Source organism: Clupea harengus, chromosome 12, assembly GCF_900700415.2.
Source record: "Clupea harengus chromosome 12, Ch_v2.0.2, whole genome shotgun sequence".
In the NCBI taxonomy this organism is placed as follows: domain Eukaryota; kingdom Metazoa; phylum Chordata; class Actinopteri; order Clupeiformes; family Clupeidae; genus Clupea; species Clupea harengus.
Genome location: NC_045163.1, coordinates 10,208,440 through 10,227,341, shown reverse-complemented (window position 1 = coordinate 10,227,341; position 18,902 = coordinate 10,208,440). Strand labels below are relative to the sequence as shown.

General features: G+C 42.2%; 2 protein-coding genes across 3 annotated transcripts in view; both read left to right on the top strand.

The window, feature by feature from the left end:
• The first annotated feature begins 489 nt into the window (after nt 1-489).
• ptcd2 (pentatricopeptide repeat domain 2) lies at nt 490-5,403 on the top strand. Its single transcript, XM_012814325.3, has 11 exons — nt 490-585; nt 724-855; nt 1,096-1,188; nt 1,505-1,634; nt 1,884-2,001; nt 2,222-2,300; nt 2,485-2,576; nt 2,737-2,850; nt 2,978-3,052; nt 3,187-3,300; nt 4,603-5,403. Exons 1-11 carry the CDS (start codon nt 558-560, stop codon nt 4,822-4,824), a joined length of 1,197 nt encoding a protein of 398 aa, XP_012669779.1. The 5' UTR covers nt 490-557; the 3' UTR covers nt 4,825-5,403.
• Nucleotides 5,404-11,633: 6,230 nt separating this feature from the next.
• The window catches only part of tnpo1 (transportin 1), a 28,839-nt gene continuing 21,570 nt past the window's right edge, over nt 11,634-18,902 (top strand). The window contains exons 1-5 of one of the 2 annotated variants that reach the window (XM_031577501.2): nt 11,634-11,789; nt 11,925-12,052; nt 13,405-13,480; nt 15,089-15,238; nt 17,740-17,846. In XM_031577501.2, coding sequence (XP_031433361.1) covers nt 11,948-12,052; nt 13,405-13,480; nt 15,089-15,238; nt 17,740-17,846 — 438 coding nt within the window. In that variant the 5' untranslated portion in view covers nt 11,634-11,789; nt 11,925-11,947. The remainder of the gene's footprint in view (nt 11,790-11,924; nt 12,053-13,404; nt 13,481-15,088; nt 15,239-17,739; nt 17,847-18,902) is intronic. The other variant, XR_004164781.2, reaches the window with a different exon arrangement.

Here is an 18,902-nt window from a genome sequence, read left to right as displayed (position 1 = left end):
ACACACTTTTACAGTTGATCCGAGTTTTATTTCGTCCAAGTCTAAGGGAAGTTTGGGTACAATACTACCACCTGCTGTTCATAGATGGAATCAGCGCAGTTCTATGTCCAAATTCTCTGAATGCGTATGTAAAGTTGCAAGACACTCTACTCTTACATGAAATAGTTTTATATGTTGGTCAATTGTATTTATACGCCATTACTGCGCAAGTACGCAAGTTTTGTATTAACTGTGGTATATGTAACTTGCGCATAGCATTGCTGTAAATTTGACTGACGTTAGACATCTTAGATTAACTTAATGTCACAGTACTGCTACACTGAACGAAGTTCCTGTCGGCATAATTTAGAGCCCTGACATGATAAAAGATAAAAATTAGCGTTCTCAATTCGTTGGTATCTAATTTCTATGTAACGATACAGGAGGTATTTAAATTCAGACCGGAACTATCTAACCATAGCTAACTTGCCAACACCGGTCATTACAAGAAGCTGACATATTGGGAAAAACCAAACCGTTGTGCTAGGTGGGGGGAGGCAAGGATAATACAAATCAGGATGTTCGCAGCATGTGGCTTTTGTTCATGTAATGACATGGTTATGTTTTAAAAACAAATGGCGACATTCACTGTTACACTGGCTTGAAACTACACACAGAGAAAATGATAAGGAATATATTATGATAATGTTTCAAAAGTTTTACCCCTATGTTGTCATGTTATAGCATGTTCTACGGACATCAACATGGCGCTGCGGGGACTGGACATTTGTGTACGATTCCTAATGCGTGATACTCTAAGGAAAGGAATACTACACATTTCGCCTCGGACTGGGTGTTTGGGTTGTCAAGTTGGAGGTGAGTGCTGGATATGATCTGTTATATATGCTCGTTATGTTGTTAGGGCAGTTTAACGTGTGTGACAGTCACAAGCCCAATGTCATGTCATGGACAGAGACCAGTCCAAAATCTAGAAATACGCTAACAATATAGCGTTAAGCCTCAGAGTTCTAGTAACTGTATAGTATATGGGACTATAGTATATGTGCCAAATCCTTACTTATTTTTCTTCTGGTTTCTTCTCTGGTTTGTTTTTAGCAAAGCGACATCTCTTGTCTGACGATGTTGTGAAGCTGCAAAATTTTCAGCAGAGGAAACTTGCAGTGGCCTACCAGGTGTCAGGAGCAAAAGGTATGCTTGACACGACCGTAGTCACTTTGCGTAGACAATTGTGGTATGCATGTTAACTTACATTATGACATTCAAGTGCAAGTTCAAAGTACTTCATTGTCATTGTCATAAAAACTACGAGACAGCATCAGACAGCTAAACAAAATTAAGTTGCTGTGCACATTTACTGCCACAGCTAAATAATAATAAATAACAATTAATAAATAGATAAATAAATATCCCTGAGTTAAAAAAAAGCAATATATTATGAGTCAAACTAACACTTCCTGGAGAAAGGAAGAACACATCCTTAATAGAAGTTCTGTTTATGTTTTAGAGGTCTACTTTGAAAATGTAAATCAGAAACTTAAGAAGAATGAGTTGATTCTGACGGATGAGCTGAAGCTGCTGCTGCATTTATGTCAGTCAGCAGATGACATGGTCACAGCCAAAAGTGCTATCTACAGGTGAGAGGGTTCTGGGGAAAGTAAAACAAGTACACATTTTCAAGATGTTTGTTTTTGCATTTATTCACACAGCATGGAACTTAATTCATATTAACATGTAGAGTACGACAAAAGTAAACACCAAATCAAAGGCTCAACTTTGTTGTAACATGATGTAACATGATCAGGTGTCCATGTTGTCCAGACATAGTTCTGTACAGTTGTAGTAAGTGACTGTGTGTGTGTGTGTGTGTGTGTGTGTGCGTACAGGTATCATGAGGAGAACAGACATGTGTCATTTGGGGACTTTAAATTTGGTCCCCTGTTCATGAGGCTATGTTATGAACTTGGCTTGGAGGACATGGCAGCAACTACTGTGACTGACAAGGTAAGGCAAAAATAATGGACACACACACACACAGAGAGAAACACCGGCATCAGAAACAGCATCAAGGCCAACAGAGGGAGCTGTTGATTAAAACCAGACCAAAAGAGTTTGTGTTGGCTTGGAACATTTTTTTTTTTACTAACAGCTGGGCTGTATCGTCATTCGTATAACAATAATCAACTGGGGAAAATATCTCCTCACCTTCTGTCTTTTCCTTTAGTCACTAAAAGGATTCTTCTCAGATTCGACGTCATTCAACATTGCGATAGACATGCTGTTTATGAAAGAATACTATGACAGTAAGGACGTCATTCTGGTTTTCCCTAACTACACCTACTACTTCATTATGCTTTCCTCACTAATAAAACCACAACATGGACTGCGTACTGGAATACCCCCCCCCCCCCCCCCCCCCACCCAACCAGACATCCAGTTGTCTTGTGAGGGTACCCACGTTTAAGAGAGCCTCTCTTATTTCTGTAGGTGCCTTAACAGTAATGGCAGAGATGAGAAACCAGGGTGTGACCTTCAGTAAAGACACCTACACCTTAGCCTGTGCCACCTGCTACAAGCTGGTAAGCAACCTGGGAATAGCACCATACCTTTTTAATCTTCATAATAAACGTCTCTGATCAAGTGCCACAGGTTAAAGGCCAACTTTAGTCATATCTATCTTGACTCATCACCTTGACCTCTTGTTTATCATCCTGGATTTGACTTCCTTCCTGTTTACAGAATACTCCAAAGTCCTATAGAGTCTGCCTGGTCCTACTGGAGGAGGGGCAGCTCAAAGGTCACATGATCCCCAGACACGCCTACTGCTTTGCCTCCGCTCTTGCTGTCAAACAGGTGAGTGTATTTCTCCAACCCAGACATGCCAAGGGTCCCATCACCTTCCAGTGAGCACTTGTTTTTGTACATAGGTGACAATTCTTGTGTGTGATTTTAGCTATTCCTTATCTTTTTCTTATTTCAGAAAGACACAGGGAAGGCAAGGATATTTTACTCTCAGATCTTGAACCCGGACAGCAGACTATGCATGAATCTAAACGTGAGGTTTTTTTTTTGTGTGTGTGTGCCAGTGTGCATGAATGTGGATGCGTGTGTATGTTTGTAGATGCATAATGTTTGCTTTACAATTATGATTGTGACCCCAACCATGTGTTTTTTCTGTTTCTGTGGCAGGTGTGGATCCTGGCTGTGGAAGGCTCAATAAAAGATGCCATTGGCACCCTTAATACATCCATCCTCCCCAACAGTCCCGTCTTCGTTAGGAGACCTGAATTCAGTCATGAAGTGGTAAGAGCATACGATATCCCGAAATAAAGCCCATTACTGCATTTTATATCCTTAAGGGTTGCCAAACTACACCGCTTTCCTCTTTAAGTTTATATCTATGCAGACAGCAGGACAACCAGAGAGCCCCTTTCCTCTAGATGTATTCAGTGGCTTGAATTTTTTTTTTCTTTTTTTTCATCACCATTTTCACAATTATTGTGAACATTTATGCGCTAGTATATTTCCAAAGGCAATGTATTTCGTTTGTCTGCTCACATTTAAAAATAAATAAGTTAAAAACTGAAATATACAGAAGTGCCACTTATTTGCCACTATAATTCATCATAATTAGATTCTACCTAGGAATGGTTAAAGTGGTACATGTATATCCCTCTGGATATAAAAATGACTGTGTAAGGGTCATCCGCCAGGTTGTGAAATAACAGGGGAAATTAAGACTAAAGGGGCAATTTGATTCAAATGCTTAAGTGAGGAAAAGACTACAAGAAAGTGTTTTGATGTCCAATTGAGCACTATTGGATCCATAAGAGGAAAGTTGCATCACACCACCCAGATACTTTGAAGAATGCCTGTCTACCAAACCAAGCATCCGAGGAAGATATTAACTGATGATGAGGCCACCACAGTCCAGCCATCATCCCAAAAATTGGATTCTATTCGGAAGTGTTAAAATAGAGCTTTCTGGCCAATCCTCAAAGCGCCACATGTGGCCTAAATCTAGCACTGCCAATACCTCAAGAAACACCATCCCAGTCGTGAAATATGGCAGTGGTAACATTATGATATGGGGATGTTTGTTGTCTGCAGGGATTGGGAATCTCTGTAGAAAATTGCAAGAAAACCCGTTTCAGTCTGTTGTAAAACTAAAGCGCAGGAGAGGGATTGCCTGTCAGTAAGACACTAAGTCAAGGCACAAGGCTAAAGCAACACTGGATTGGAGTAAAATGAATACCGGTATTCTAGAATGGTTCGGTTAAAGCCCAATCATCACAATCCTACTTAGAATCAATGGCAGTGCAGTCCAGGACCACCGTCCCATCAACCAGATGTTCTATATAAAATCTAACGAAAAGAATGGAGGAAAAACACTGCAGAACAATGTGCATACATTTACATTGCTCTATTGGTACTTTCACTTAAGTAAAGGATCTGAATACTTATTATATATAAGACATCCAAATAATATATTTGAATGTACTTCATTACTATCTGACATATTTCTCAATGCTACCTCTTTTCCTCTTTCCTGTAACTGCTTGGTGGTTGGTGTTGTGGCCGGCCTGCTATTCCATGGTTGTCCAGCTGGAGGTGCTGCAGAACCAGAGTGAAGGTGGTCCGTGGTCCGGGCAGGTGGAGAAGGTGGTGTCACGGCTGCAGAATGCCGGGCAGGTGACGCCGCAGGGTTTTGACGACATACTGTGCTACACCCCTAAGGGGAAAAGGAAACCGGTGGCCATATCGGAGAACAGAATGACTAGTCGCAGGATGCTGAGGCCATTGCGCTCTACACTGCTGTCTGAGTAACACGAACACGCACACACTTACGAGAGAAGAGACCTGTGGTCTTGGAGAAGGACCAGCCAGAGACTATGCTCACTTACTATTTGCCTTATAGCAGAAGGTCTCCTTTAAGAAGTTCCACTGTACTTCTGATGTGGGTCTGGTACGACAGAGCAAATGGTAATGTTTTAGAACCGGATCTCGTCCCACCCAGTTTGTCTTCCTAACAGGCTCATATCCAGAACCAGAACCGTAAAGTCGTAAACTTAACCTACCTCTCCTGTCAATCAAACTGAACTGTGTCAGCAATACCTCCAGAGATGGAGATTTATCCACAAGTATTAATTCAGCATCAGATCTGTTTGACTGTTTCATTGAAGAGATGCGTTGAATCTATGTTAAGGAAAGCTGCTGTATAGAGAACAAGTTATGGGCACTAAGTCAGAATAGTTGCATCCTTCTCCCGCACAGCAAGTAGAGGGACACCTTTTCTGTATTAAGTTATTTGAGAAGGTAGAACTGTAACTGATGTTAAGGTTTGTTAATACATTTATTAATTAATTTGTTATTAAAGAAGTTCTGGGTCATGCGTGATCAGCTGGAGATGAATGACTGACTTGTCAGTCCTTGTCATGTTCGCTTGCATGTGTTAGCGTTTTTATAGCATTGTTGGGTCACTCCTATCTTATCTGTGAGTTAATGAACTGATTCACCATTGGGAACAGGATCGAAGACATGAGCAAGGTTACAGCTCAGACGAGAGAAGCAGATAATCTTAATCAGTAAATGCATAAAGACAGAGGCTACACCTTCAGCTTAAATATAAATGTTCCCCCTCTTAGCTGATAGCTGAACTGTTCCTCATCTACAGAGATTCTAGGGATCGTTCTTTGGTCCAGGGAGCCAGAAAGAGGCCATGTTTGCTTGTTCTATTCAGGAACACTTCAAAGGTAGCTAATCAGGGAGGGTTCACACTAACAAGGTGAGCCGTGGTCAGGAAAACAAGCTGCTTAGCACCAGCACCTTCCTCTTAAGGGCGAGGTGGTCTACTGTTCAGATATGATGTTGTATAGGGTTTACTGTGGGAAGAGATGAACTATGTGCTTGTGAGTATTTCAGTGATCCTCAGTCTGATGGCTGATGTAGACACAGTCTGCTTCAACTCCAGAGTGGGTGGTTAATGCTTTAATTAAGTATGGGATAATGTATAGTCCGCCGGTCAGTATAGGAAAATAAATCCTGATAGGACGGACAGGACCACGATGCGCAACGGAGGACTATATGGACTATACGTTATCCTGCTTATTATGTGGTTACTGGTTAAAACGATAAAAGGCATTCCTCCAAAATATATAATATATAAAACATAAGTGTTTTTGTTGCCGTTGCCGCTGTAGCAACACATTATTTGCTGACATCAAGGTACACTTAATTTTCTGGTACGAAAAGTGAGTTATTAGAAGCTCAAAACCCATTGCAGTCATACATTTGCAGCGGTCAATATAAATACATATCAGACCTCAGAATATTGGGCTGGACCATTCAATTCATTCGAACTTTTTGCAACATTCTGAGGAGCCGTGAAATAACATAAAATACTTCTGCTGCTGGGCAAGTCATACTGTGACATATGACAGAGTAGTAATACTTTTGTGTACAGTGTAATACACGGAGTAACAAAGTGTAACAGCACATTCATTCTTTATCAATGTGTAATTACAGTGGTTATGTGATGGTTCTGCTACTCTTGTTCTGTTACACGGTACTGAATTGTATGGTACCTAATTATGGTACTTAATTAGTATTAGGTTGAGTTAATGCCATCATCTGCAGTAGATGAACAGTCATAGAAGGCCAATTGCATTCATTTTGTGTTTTGTTTACTCTAAAGAAGGGAAGTTGTGCACAGCTGTGTGTTAAACAAAGAGCTGGCCCATAACCTCATTAAAGAGCATAGGGCCTTCTGTTTTTCCCAAAATTGAGAGAAAGCAGCCTTAAATTGTTTCTGTCAATTAATGGCTGAATTCCCCTGACCCAACACACACATGCACACACACACACACTCCTGCAACAGTAACCAGACAGGGAGGAGATTTGTAAGGAGATGTCAGAGTTGTAGTAACTGTCCTGGGGCAGCTTTATGGCTGATGTAGTCTCTTTATCTCTGGCCTGGACTGCCTGCCCGTAAATCCAGAGAGTCATGGATGTGTGTGTATCATGACCTCTCGCCAAATCTCCAATCTGCCCCGCGGGAGACGGTGACCTCTCTGAGAGTTTATTACTCTCATAAAGCCAATGTTTATTTAGAGCTCATTTGACCATGTGTGGCTACAAGAAGAGAGCACCCACTGGCCGGTGTGAGGAGGCTTCATAGGGTCGCCCTTTTCTACCCAAGGAGGCTAGTTTCTCCTCACAGGGCACTTCATGCATTTTAGTCAAATTAATCGTTTTAGGTTTGCATCTTATCTCCTGCCTCTGCTTTCAAATTGCCTGCAAATTTTTTCTTTAGTTTTTTATTCCTGTGACCACACATGTGTACCTTGATCCTGCAATCTATGGCCCATTGCTAATGGCAGCAGTCACTATAAAGAGATATCAGACCTCTGAACGTTGGGGTGGCCCATTCAAATCAATAGAATTTTTTTTTTACATTCTGAGGAGCCGTATAATAAAGTGTGACAATTAAGTAATCTTACCGATAATGACCTTGCTAATAGCTGCCTTTCAAAGTAGAACAATAGATCCCATCTTTAATCCCTATTTTAACATAATTACCCTATGGTTATGGTTATTAGCCCCAGACTGCATTAGTTCAGAGTGTGTGCTTGAGGAAAGCTGTGAGGAAGCCCCCAGGGATTGGGTGAGGTGTCCCGCCTTGCGTTGTACTGCACAGCATGTTGACCATTGACTGCATGTAGAGGTGCCCTTCCGTTCTATAGAAATTAAGTCAAAATCCCTCCACCATGCTATCAAATTTGGAGTTTGCGCAGTAGAGACGAGAATCAAAATCAGGTAAACCCAATGATTGAAAAAATAAGTTAGGTAGGCCTACTAATGTGGTAGACCTGTCCCCTTGTCTCTATCAAGGTGCAACGGGTGGCATACTGTCTTTATGGAACTTGCAGCAATGCAGTAACAGCAAAGACTGTGTTCATGGATATCCTCTTTGTCCGGTAAGTGTAATTTTACATATGCTAGCAACTTATAAGTAAGATTAGCAATGGAGGAAGTAAGAACAAGCACAGCTGTTGGTATGAAGAAGCAAGGAGCCTGGACAAAAATGGTACAATGCTATTGAAAGGAAAGTGACCTGGGTGGACATGTGGAAGTCTAAGCCCCACTGAGTTAGGTTCCGTATTTAGGCAGTGTATGGCGTTCTACCTAACCCAGCTAACCTCCACACGTGGGGCAGAATAGAGTCACCAACATGCCCACTGTACTCCGGATGTGGAACACTCAAGCACATAATGAGCAGTTGCTCAAAAGCCCTGGCAGACTGGAGGTACCGCTGGTACCATGATCAGGTTCTGAAGGTCATTGCTCAAACCATCAATGAAGGACTGGAGATGAACAGGCACACCGGCTATTCCAAGCTCATAAATTTGGTCAGAGCTGAGGAACAGACGACACCTGCTACTGGAAAAGCTGCAGGAATCCTGGCCACGGCAAAAGACAGGAAGATGTCTGTGGACCCTGGCATGCAGCCGAAGTTACCCCAGAACATTACCCCCACCACCCTACATCCTGACGTGGTTACTGTATATGGTCAGACTCAACCAAGCTGGTCATCATAATGTAGCTGACAGTACTGTGGGAGGTAAACCTGGACAAGGCCTATGGCCAAACTGGCCAAGTATGAAGATTTATCAGCCAGTGCAGAGAAGTGTCTGCTGATAGAGGATGGATGAAGTTGGAGAACAGGCATTTGCGAGACCACGAGCGTGGCAGAAAGAGCCTTCACATGGCCAGCTGGACACAAGCAGGGGTCTGATCAGCCCCTGCTGGGTCACTTGGGGGAGGCAGTATGATGTTGAAAGACCCGAAACTCCCAATGAGCCCAGGAACATCAATGATGATTTATCCAGCAGCATCAGACGATGTTTTTCAATCAAGTTGCCTGGCAAACTGGACTACAAACTCAGCTACTCCATGTAATGAACGAGATTGGGCGTGATTCACATTCAGCCCACTGCAGCTGGTCTCTTCCTGTGAAGGCTGTCAGTCACTTTATTTATGTCTCCTTACGATGTAGTAAAATAACACATTTCTGGGGGGAAATTAAAAAGTGTACAGTTATCAGCATAGGGAAAACTAACTCTTTGAATTAGATTAGACATTATATCAAAGTTTTAGGTTTCTCTGTCAGCATTGGTCACACCCTAGATAACAAACATGTTGGACCAGCGGTGGAGTTGGCTGGGGCCGACAGTGGCCCGCTGGGCTTTTGGTCTGTTTGCATCTGGCCATCCTACCCAGGAACCCCTATACCACCTACAGTTCCTTCTCCTTACCCCCTGCGAACCATAGACTGTATACTATGTCTATGCTGCGAACGGGCGAAACTTCGGTTGCGTGTGTATCTCGTTTCCGCTGCGGAGGAGCTGAGGGTTGGAGTCTCGGAATGTTCATGAGCTCTGATCTGTCAGCCGCGTGGGATCAGCCGACTGCGGAGCAGGGGGCAGCTGCTGCATTCCACGCGCTCCTGACAAACCATTCCGTTAAGTCTTGTCTGTAGCTGAGTTTCCATCCAACTCATTCGCATATTTTAAGCGCATTCATGAAAATTCTGCTAAAGAAAATGAGTCTGTGCGCGTTCCCATCCTCTGTGTTATGCGAATTAAAAAGAGACACTCTCCTAATTAAGGGAAGCCTTGTGGACAGTTATGTGATCAAAACGTAACGTAATGTAGCTTTAAGGTAAACATATAATACAATTGCTCATTAATGCGAATAAATCAGCCTTAGTTACATCCTATGGCAACCCTATGCGAATCGGGGGTTAATCCATCCTCATAGCGCATCGAACTCGGTTCGGTATTCGGTTTATGCGAATTTCAAGCGTTTTCAGTCAGGATTTCTTATACGAATGGTCAAAATGCACATTAGAATGTTGGATGGGAACCCAACCAATCCACGTCACATTGCAGAGTTTTTTTTATTGGACTTGTAAACTTGATCGCAGAGCTTTGAAAGACAATATGATAAACACGTGCTGGCCAATGCAATTACCTGACATAGGTTGAAAGTGATATCCCAAACATTTTCTTCCTCTCAGAACATCAGCTTCCACTTTCTCAAGTATGTTATAAGTTACCACAGCTGTGCTTTTAAATTTAAAATATACACAGACTGATAACTATGAACTAAATAAGTTCCTTAGAGACCTCACCCTCCAGACACTTCATCATGAGAAGAATCATGTGGCTTGCTGTTACATGTCCCAAGGGTCAATGTGGTGCCTTTTGACGTCAGCAAGAAAACATCCTCCTGATGTCAAAAACTGTGCTGAGAGCATCTTTTTTTATTACCCCCCTCCACCACACACACACCCTATTGTTTCAAGTCCAGAGAATCACTCCTGAAATATTCACTGGAGTTAACACCATGCTACCATGTGTAGACTGGTGATAATTACCCCCTGGATGACAGTAGGCATGACTGTAATTAACTCTTCACATTCACTTTTGTTTTAGAGAACTTCTGCCTCAGAAGGTTCCATCCAAACACTTACACGAAGGGCTGTGTTATTTTTATGTCTCAAGCAACATGGATATAGGCAGTAATTGGATTGTTAGTGTCCTAACAGGAAAAAGGATGGCGTCAAATGTTTTAAATATGGAAACAACAAACTAGACTAATTTAAACACTGAACTATATTTGGATAGTGTGACATCTGGTATAGCTTTGTTAATATATAATGTGTTAGTGTGTTACACATGTTAGGGTAAAGTGTGTAAAGTCAAGTCAATTGTGCTATTATTATTTGCTATCAATATTGATATTTGTGTTATGTGTTTATTTTGTGTTTTTCCATATGATTTTAATATGTTTTTTAAGTCAATTTGGATAGAAGCATCTGCTAAATGCCTTAACCTTAACCTATACTTTATCCTTCTTGAGTGTTCTTGAGTGGAAGGAGCCAACTAGGATTAATTAGAAGCCATCAAGGATTCTTTGAGCATTGAATTATTGAATTGAATTGAATTGAATTATTTCAGTGCATTCATCAGTCTCTAGCCTTTGGGGTGGACACCACATCTAATGTGTGCATCTCTCTTTCCTGTGCGCACATCGATCTGCAGCTTCTTCCCTCTCTTCTGTAACAGCATTGTGGTGGTGTAATTTCAAGGGCTTGAATGGTAAGATCTGGGGAGCAAATTGGTCAGTAAGTGGGTAACTCCAGTGGTGTAGTGGTCCCTGGAGAAGTATACCCTGGACTACACCACTGGGTAACTCAGACATATATTACTGTGCTGTAACTGGTTTTGCTATTTAATAAAGTGGAGAGAGAGAGAGAGAAAACAACGACAGATCATTCTAATGATGTTGTTTGAGGTTTACAGACAAAGATGGTAATCAGGACACTGTGTCACAAAGGCACAAAAGTCAATTGAGGCTACTGCCTGTCACACAGACTCACGCATGTTTTCTGATATAAACATGTGTTATTGCGCGTGATAGCCGATTAGGCCATTGCGTGTGTCCAGCCTGTTGTGTGTTTTTGATGAACGTCTTTGACCGAGGTCCAGATCCAAAACGTGGTTGAGATGGTATAAAAAAAAACATCTATTATGATTGCATTTCTGTTGTCTCACTACGTTTTGACAGGAATAGGGCGTGCATTAGGACCCTGACGCGCTGCTGTGGGGATGTGACCAAATGCGCCATGACTCTCTATGAGAAGCTCTTATTGCAAAACGGAATGTTCCTGTCAGGCCCATGTCTGTGAATTTCAGACTTTAACATTTTAGAAGGAAGAGCCTTTCCAGGTAAGTTTAGCAGCAGTGTAATCCAAGAGACATTTTGCAGTCTTTGCACGTTTGCTGTTCGTCTGTTTTCTTAAAACCGGGACATACGTGTGGGCTTAAATCGGGAACGTGTCTGCCTGTCTGTTGCCACTGCAGCAACCCACAGAGAGCTAGTTAAGATGGAGTGCGATTGGAAGCCAGACGAGCAAGGACTTCAACAGATTCTACAGCTTCTGAAAGAGTCCCAGTCTCCGGATACCACAACGCAAAGATCCGTCCAACAAGTATCCTTGGTGCTCAAGGCAGGATTGTGCCTGCTGTGTGTACACAATAGGAAAGGTACTGAACGCTGCGTTGGCTAGCCTGTGGGCTAGCACAGCTGATCGAGCTGTCTATTCACTCTCAAACGGAAGGGGCATTTTTTATGTGATTTTATTCCATCTTTTTTCCCTTTTTTCACATTCCAATATTATTGACTTGGTTGCCTGTGTATTTCTGAGCAAGATGACATAGCTGTCCCTGTCAACTAAGAAGGAATGTGTGTTGTATAGCATATCAGTGGCAGTGCAAATCCAGTTCGCTTGATATGCAAGTTAACTAGCGATCCAGCTATCGCTGTTTATGAACAACAAATGATGACACATGCGATTACCTTACCCTTTCGAAAAGTTATGCTTCGGATTCTGATCACGATGGTGCCTGTTTAGGCCTAAATTGCTGTTGGCTGCTGGATAACCCTTTGCATGACGAGTTGCATGATTTATTTGCCAGTGACTGGTGTACACTGAACTATTCTTCAAAGCCCATGACAAAGAAATGATAAGCGACGAATTTCTGCTGGACTAGTTTGACACTTGGACTAATTGATGTTATTGATTGAAATGGCATTCCTTATGTGTCACTTACGAGGCAAGCTACATTCTTTCCTCCCATAGTCTGCACAATAGAACGATGAACATATAGCCTAATTCACTTCACCTTGACATCATGATCTATTGTTATAGCTTTAGTCTGTCAATTTTTGCGGCTGTAATATGTCTTGGACAGTCAGCAAATATGCAACTGCCTTTCATACCCCTTTACTTTCTAAACGTTACATTTAGATTGTAATGTGATTGATACCGTTTTGAAGGACATTTTCTAATATGATGCCACCATTCCACCGATCAGTGAGGTCACCATTGCTTGTCTTGTGCGAGCATGACTAGTAGTCATTGATTGCTCATAGCTACCACAATACGGTGAAACAATAACATCTTGATTCAAATCGACAAAAGACATAGTGCATAGTCTGAAACACGACATGTGTAGGTTTACATCCACGTCTTTTGTTTGCCGAAGATTATCATAAGCCTTTGTTTATCATTTTAATCCACTGATGCGCCACGACTGATATTACACGGACGACAGTAATGAGTGTGTCACTGACGTAAACCTGTCAGCCTCGCGGATGACAGTGATATCACTCGGTTGCCTCTAAAGATAGCTCTTTAGATATATGGCTCATGCTACCGGTCACATAAAAGAAATGTGCTAATGTACCCACACCAACACTCCACGCTTCCAATTACTTAGTCTGCTCATTTGATGTTCGTATTATTGTCGTGTATAATCTGTCCTTGACAACACCCCACAGAAACTGGAGCAACTCAACCAGTATCCAGACTTCAACAACTACCTGATATTTGTCCTTACAAAATTAAAATCAGAAGGTAAGACCAAACTCTTTTGCCTGATTTACAGCCTTTTGATAACATCAGTTTCACCCAAAGCCTTTGCATTATTAGGGTGAAATATAGCATGCATGTTATTTGCTGGGTGCTTGGTTGGTCTTTGCGTTGGCAGCACCCTATCTGTGATGAGTAGAGGTGATCTTTGCTTGTTTCTTCTCATAAAGAGGACTAACAGAAAGCAGCTGGTAGCTATTCTGTGTTTAGCGAACACATCCTTGCATGTCAGTTTTCACAGGCCCTAGTACTGTACATGCAGTTGGCACCATGTACAGAGGATAAATCACCGAAAGAATATGGGTCACGCTAATTTTAAATCCCTGATAGGCGGGTTGTCAAACTCTAGCCAGGCTGACAGACGGTCTAGCAGACTTCTTCCGTGCTGCTGAAATGACAAGGAGCTAACTGGCTGCTGGTGTTCAGTAGCGCCTCCCAAGTGAGCTGCTCATATTAGTTTCTTGATAATGCCCGTTTCTGATGTAGATGTGGAGGGCTTCTGCTCTGAGGGAAGTGACTCCGCCCAAGTCAGCTGCTCACATTGATTTTTTTTTTTTTTTTAGTTTCTTTTTGGGGCTTTTAAAGGTTTATTTAGGTAGTACAGAGTGGCAGGAAATGTGTGAGAGAGAGGAGTGATACACCAGGTCAGATTTGAATCTGGTTCCCCGTGGGTACTTGGACCTGTATATGGTTGAGATGCTACCGCTTGCTCCACAGCTCCCCCATGTTGGTTTATGTACACGGTGATAATGCAGATAATGTCTGTGATGCTGATGTGCAGAGTTGCTGTACTGAGGGAACAACAGATGAGCATTGGTTTCAGCTGTTGGGTATGCGCCACGCTAACTGTCGAGTTAGTTCAAAGATAAACTTAGCAATTGTCAGGGTTGCTAGGAATTGGCAGCCAGCCCTAGTTGACATATGTCATCATCTTGCGTCTGTCATGAGTGCTTGTCAGGCTTTGATATTCCCATGAGAGATGTCGTAGGGACTGTACTAATGTTGGTGGTTTGATGTCCCCATGAGAGATGTCATAGGGAACGTACTAAACTTTGGGGCTTGCTGCAGGGATCTTTATATCAGCCTGAGTTCACAGTATCAGTCACACCATGGCCTTTGCCCTCTGAGATACAGCTCAGGAGTTGTCTGACAGTGTGGGTGTGTGTGTGTGTTTGTGTGTGAGGTCTTTGTCTGCAGGAGCAAAGTGGTCAGTGTTCACACACGTGTGTGTGTGGGTTTGTGAGTATCAGCATTGAGGATATAGGTCTGTAGAGTAGATCCATAAACAGATAGTAGAACAGATGTGTAACAGTGAAGTTGACTGCACTGTGCCGATTTAGTAAACACACCAGACTACGACTGCACAGTGCCGATTTAGTAAACACACCAGACTACGACTGCACAGTGCAGATTTAGTAAACACACCAGACAGCGACTATACAGTGCAGATTTAGTAAACACACCAGACTACGACTGTACTGTGCAGATTTAGTAAACACACCAGACTACGACTGTACTGTGTCGGTTTGAATAAGCCATTATTAAACATGCTATTGTCTGCTACTCTCTCCCTTTTTTATTCCCTCCATCCAGACGAGCCCACTCGTTCTCTGAGTGGACTCATCCTGAAGAACAATGTCAAAGCCCACTATCAGAACTTCCCCAACGGCGTGTCGGATTTCATCAAGAACGAATGCCTGGAGAACATCGGTGACACCTCGCCCCTCATTCGGGCCACTGTGGGTGAGTACTGGCGCTATGTGTCCAGTTTTCAAGGCTGGAGAACCTTCACAGGGGGAATCCCCCCCCCCCCAAAAAAAGCATAGCGTAGCCCATATCTACCCCATGACCCCTTCCAGAGTCCGAAATAATTCAACAAAAGACCAGCTCCATTTCATATTGAGTCCTTATTTCACTAACTATGTACTAATGTACCTAAGTAATAAATAGTGTTATTAACTCAAATAAACACACATTATTACATAGTAATAAACCCTAACCTTTGCCCCATGTGTGTAATAAATTATACTATGAACTACTCATTACTACTCAGACATATATTATTAGATGCTACTAACTGAAAGCCTAAGCCTAATCTTAGCCCCATGCACAACTCGTAACGATGTGTGCAAATATAATAAGTCCACTGCACTTAAAAAATAAATAATGAAGTCTGGCTGCCAGACCTTAGTGACCAGTGAGGCAAAGTCTGATTTCAGAAATGGTTAAAATGCTACTTTAGGTTTGGTGTCATTGATTTGGATTGATGGTTGGCACACTTTTTTAACCAAAGGGTAGAAGTGAGTGAAATCAGAGGACATAGAAGTATGACTACAACAAAAACAAAACACAGTTGTACTTCCCCAGATCAGGAACAGATGCATTATTTATGGTATCTATTTGTATAATATCTATGGTTTTAGTTCCCAAAATGGACCTTTTCTCATTTAATTAAGACTTGCCAAGAACAGTGGTCGGACATCAGGCAAACGAGGTTTCCAGTTTAGAGGTCGGGCTCAGTTCAGGACTAAATGCATTTTGAATGAAGAGGCGCCAAACTGAATCTAATTTAGCCCATTAGGAAGTTTAGGCCTGTTTTTTTTTGGGTCTAAAGGGGTCTGGTGAATAGGTGTAGGCTTTAAAGCCTTCTTGATGCTCGCTAGCAGAGATGATATGTGGTCATGCGGTCGTTCACTTAAGAAGCCTCAGGGTTTTGACAATTACTTCTCTCTGGCCTTGGGATCCTCCCTAAAGCTCTCAGCGCCAGCTTATCACACTATCAGGGCGGTCCACTGCGGACGAGACGAGATCGACAGAAGGCAATCAGTAAAATCAATATGACAAACATTACCCCCACTCTGTGCCTGAGGAGGGGAAGCTAGCAGTGATAATTACACTGGCTCACGACCCCATATAGTTGGCAAACACAGACAGCAGGTCAACAGTCAAACCCCTTAAATAATACACATTAAGCCTAAGGCTCTGTACTGTCAGACTGTTTAGTGGCATGGTATTTTGTGGTATGGTGTTTTGTAGCGGTGATATTGCCATGACACAATTATTAATTCACCTGGTAGTCCTTTGGTCATTTGGCATTGTCTATTATGTATGGTTGCCATCTTGCCATCATTCTCTGTTGCCATGGAGATTAATATTGATATTTCCAATGTAACACAAAGAGGAAGTTCTGTTCCATTAAATTAGACATATCTGAGTGATATGGGCAGTTTGAGTTTCAGATGCTTGCCTCTGAAGAATCTTGTTTTTTGCATTTATTTCACAATGATATCTACAAAATCCTCCAGCAATCATTTTTTATCAAAATTATTTTATTATTAATACTTTTACATTGGCTGCCATAGCTGAAAAGTAAAGAGGGAACTACCTTCCATCTGAATGCAGCTCAGTTGTTCTCCTGATGTGTTAGTTTGTACGATGCACGGACGACAGCATTATGATCTGAGAGCTTTGACTGTGCACGGACTACATCATGATCTGAGAGCTTTGAGTGTGTGGACCACATTATGATCTGAGAGCTTTGACTGTGCACGGACTACATCATGATCTGAGAGCTTTGACTGTGCGGACCACATTATGATCTCAGAGCTTTGACTGTGCACGGACTACATTATGATCTTAGAGCTTTGACTGTGCACGGACTACATTATGATCTTAGAGCTTTGACTGCATGAAAAACTGCATTATGATCTGAGAGCTTTGAGTGGGCGGACCACATTATGACCTGAGAGCTTTGACTGTGCGGACTATTATGATCTCAGAGCTTTGAGTGTACACAGACTACATTAGAGCTGAGCACATGCTTTCTTTTGTGAGCATTTTCACACATCCAGAGGAAGCTAGAAGCTAGGGCGACAGTGGTACAGGAGGTAGAGAAGTTGTTTAGTAATCAGAAGGTTGCTAGTTCGATTCCCTGTCGAAGTGTCCTTGAGCAAGACGCTGAACCCCGAATTGCTCCTGATGTGCAGTGTGCCATCAGTGTAAATGTAAAATGTGTATACATTCTAAGTCGCACATATGTAAGTCGCTTTGGATAAAAGCGTCTGCTAAATGACTAAATGTAATGTAAATGTAAAATGTAGCTAGAGAAACACACAAGTTTAACACTAATCTCAAACTTACAGTACATGGTCTCTCTCTCTGTCTCTCTCTCCCTTTTTCACTCTCCCTTCTGTGCTTTCTCTCGCTTTTCTGGATCTCTCTTTCTTGTTCTCTTTCTCCTCTAGGTATTCTGATCACCACCATTGCTTCAAAGGGCGAGCTGCAGAACTGGCCTGAGCTCCTTCCCAAACTGTGTCTCCTCCTGGATTCAGAGGACTATAACACATGTGAGGTAAGACACACACACACACACACACACACAAGCACACACACACACACAAGCACACACACACACACACATGGGGTTGGGTGTGATGTTGCAGGTCACTACACTGTTTATGTTCTAACAGACAATATCAGTATCAATATCCTCTCAGATGTGTCCCACTAAGCTTTATGTGGTTTTGGAAAGGGTTCGAGGGACACCATAGTGCAGTTTTACCCCAGGCTCCTGATTTCTGTCCCTCTAACTCTTTCCAATCAGGAGCTTGCGGCAAAACTGCACTTTGCTGTCCCTCTAACTCTTTCCAAAGTGCAGTTTTGGCTCCTGATTGGGTGGAACCATGTGAATGGATGGAATGCTAAAGTGAAACATAGTAAGGTTAAGTAGTTCAGAGGTCGCCATGTAGTAGTTCAGAGTTAGCCGTTTAGTAGTTCAGAGGCATTTAGTAGTTCAGAGGTAGCCGTTTAGTAGTTCAGAGGCATTTAGGTGTTCAGAGGTAGCTGTTTAGTAGTTCAGAGGCATTTAGGTGTTCAGAGGTTTAGTAGTTTAGTGTTTAGTAGTTCAGAGCTAGCCGTTTAGTAGTTCAGAGGCATTTAGTAGTTCAGAGGTAGCTGTTTAGTAGTTCAGAGCTAGCCGTTTAGTAGTTCAGAGGCATTTAGTAGTTCAGAGGCATTTAGTAGTTCAGAGGTAGCTGTTTAGTAGTTCAGAGGTAGCTGTTTAGTATGGTTCTCCTCATGTTCGATGTTGTGTGTTTAGCATGTAGTATGATTTTCCTCATGCTCTCTCTCTCTCTCTCTGTCTCTAAAATCCAAATTCAAAAGAGCTTTATTGGCATGACCACAACGTTCAACAGTATTGCCAAAGCATTTCTGTTGGGGATGTGGTTGTCTTTTGTGTAGATTTGAATATATTTTCCCTGCCTGTCTGTATTTAGAGGCACACATCAGCAAAAGGGAATCCTCAGTTGTTTTGTCTTTGGTTTGTTAATAGAAATGTCACAGTGTTGTGTGTGTATGAGAGAGAGAGTGATGAGCTGGACCTGATGAGGCCGTTTACTAAACTCAA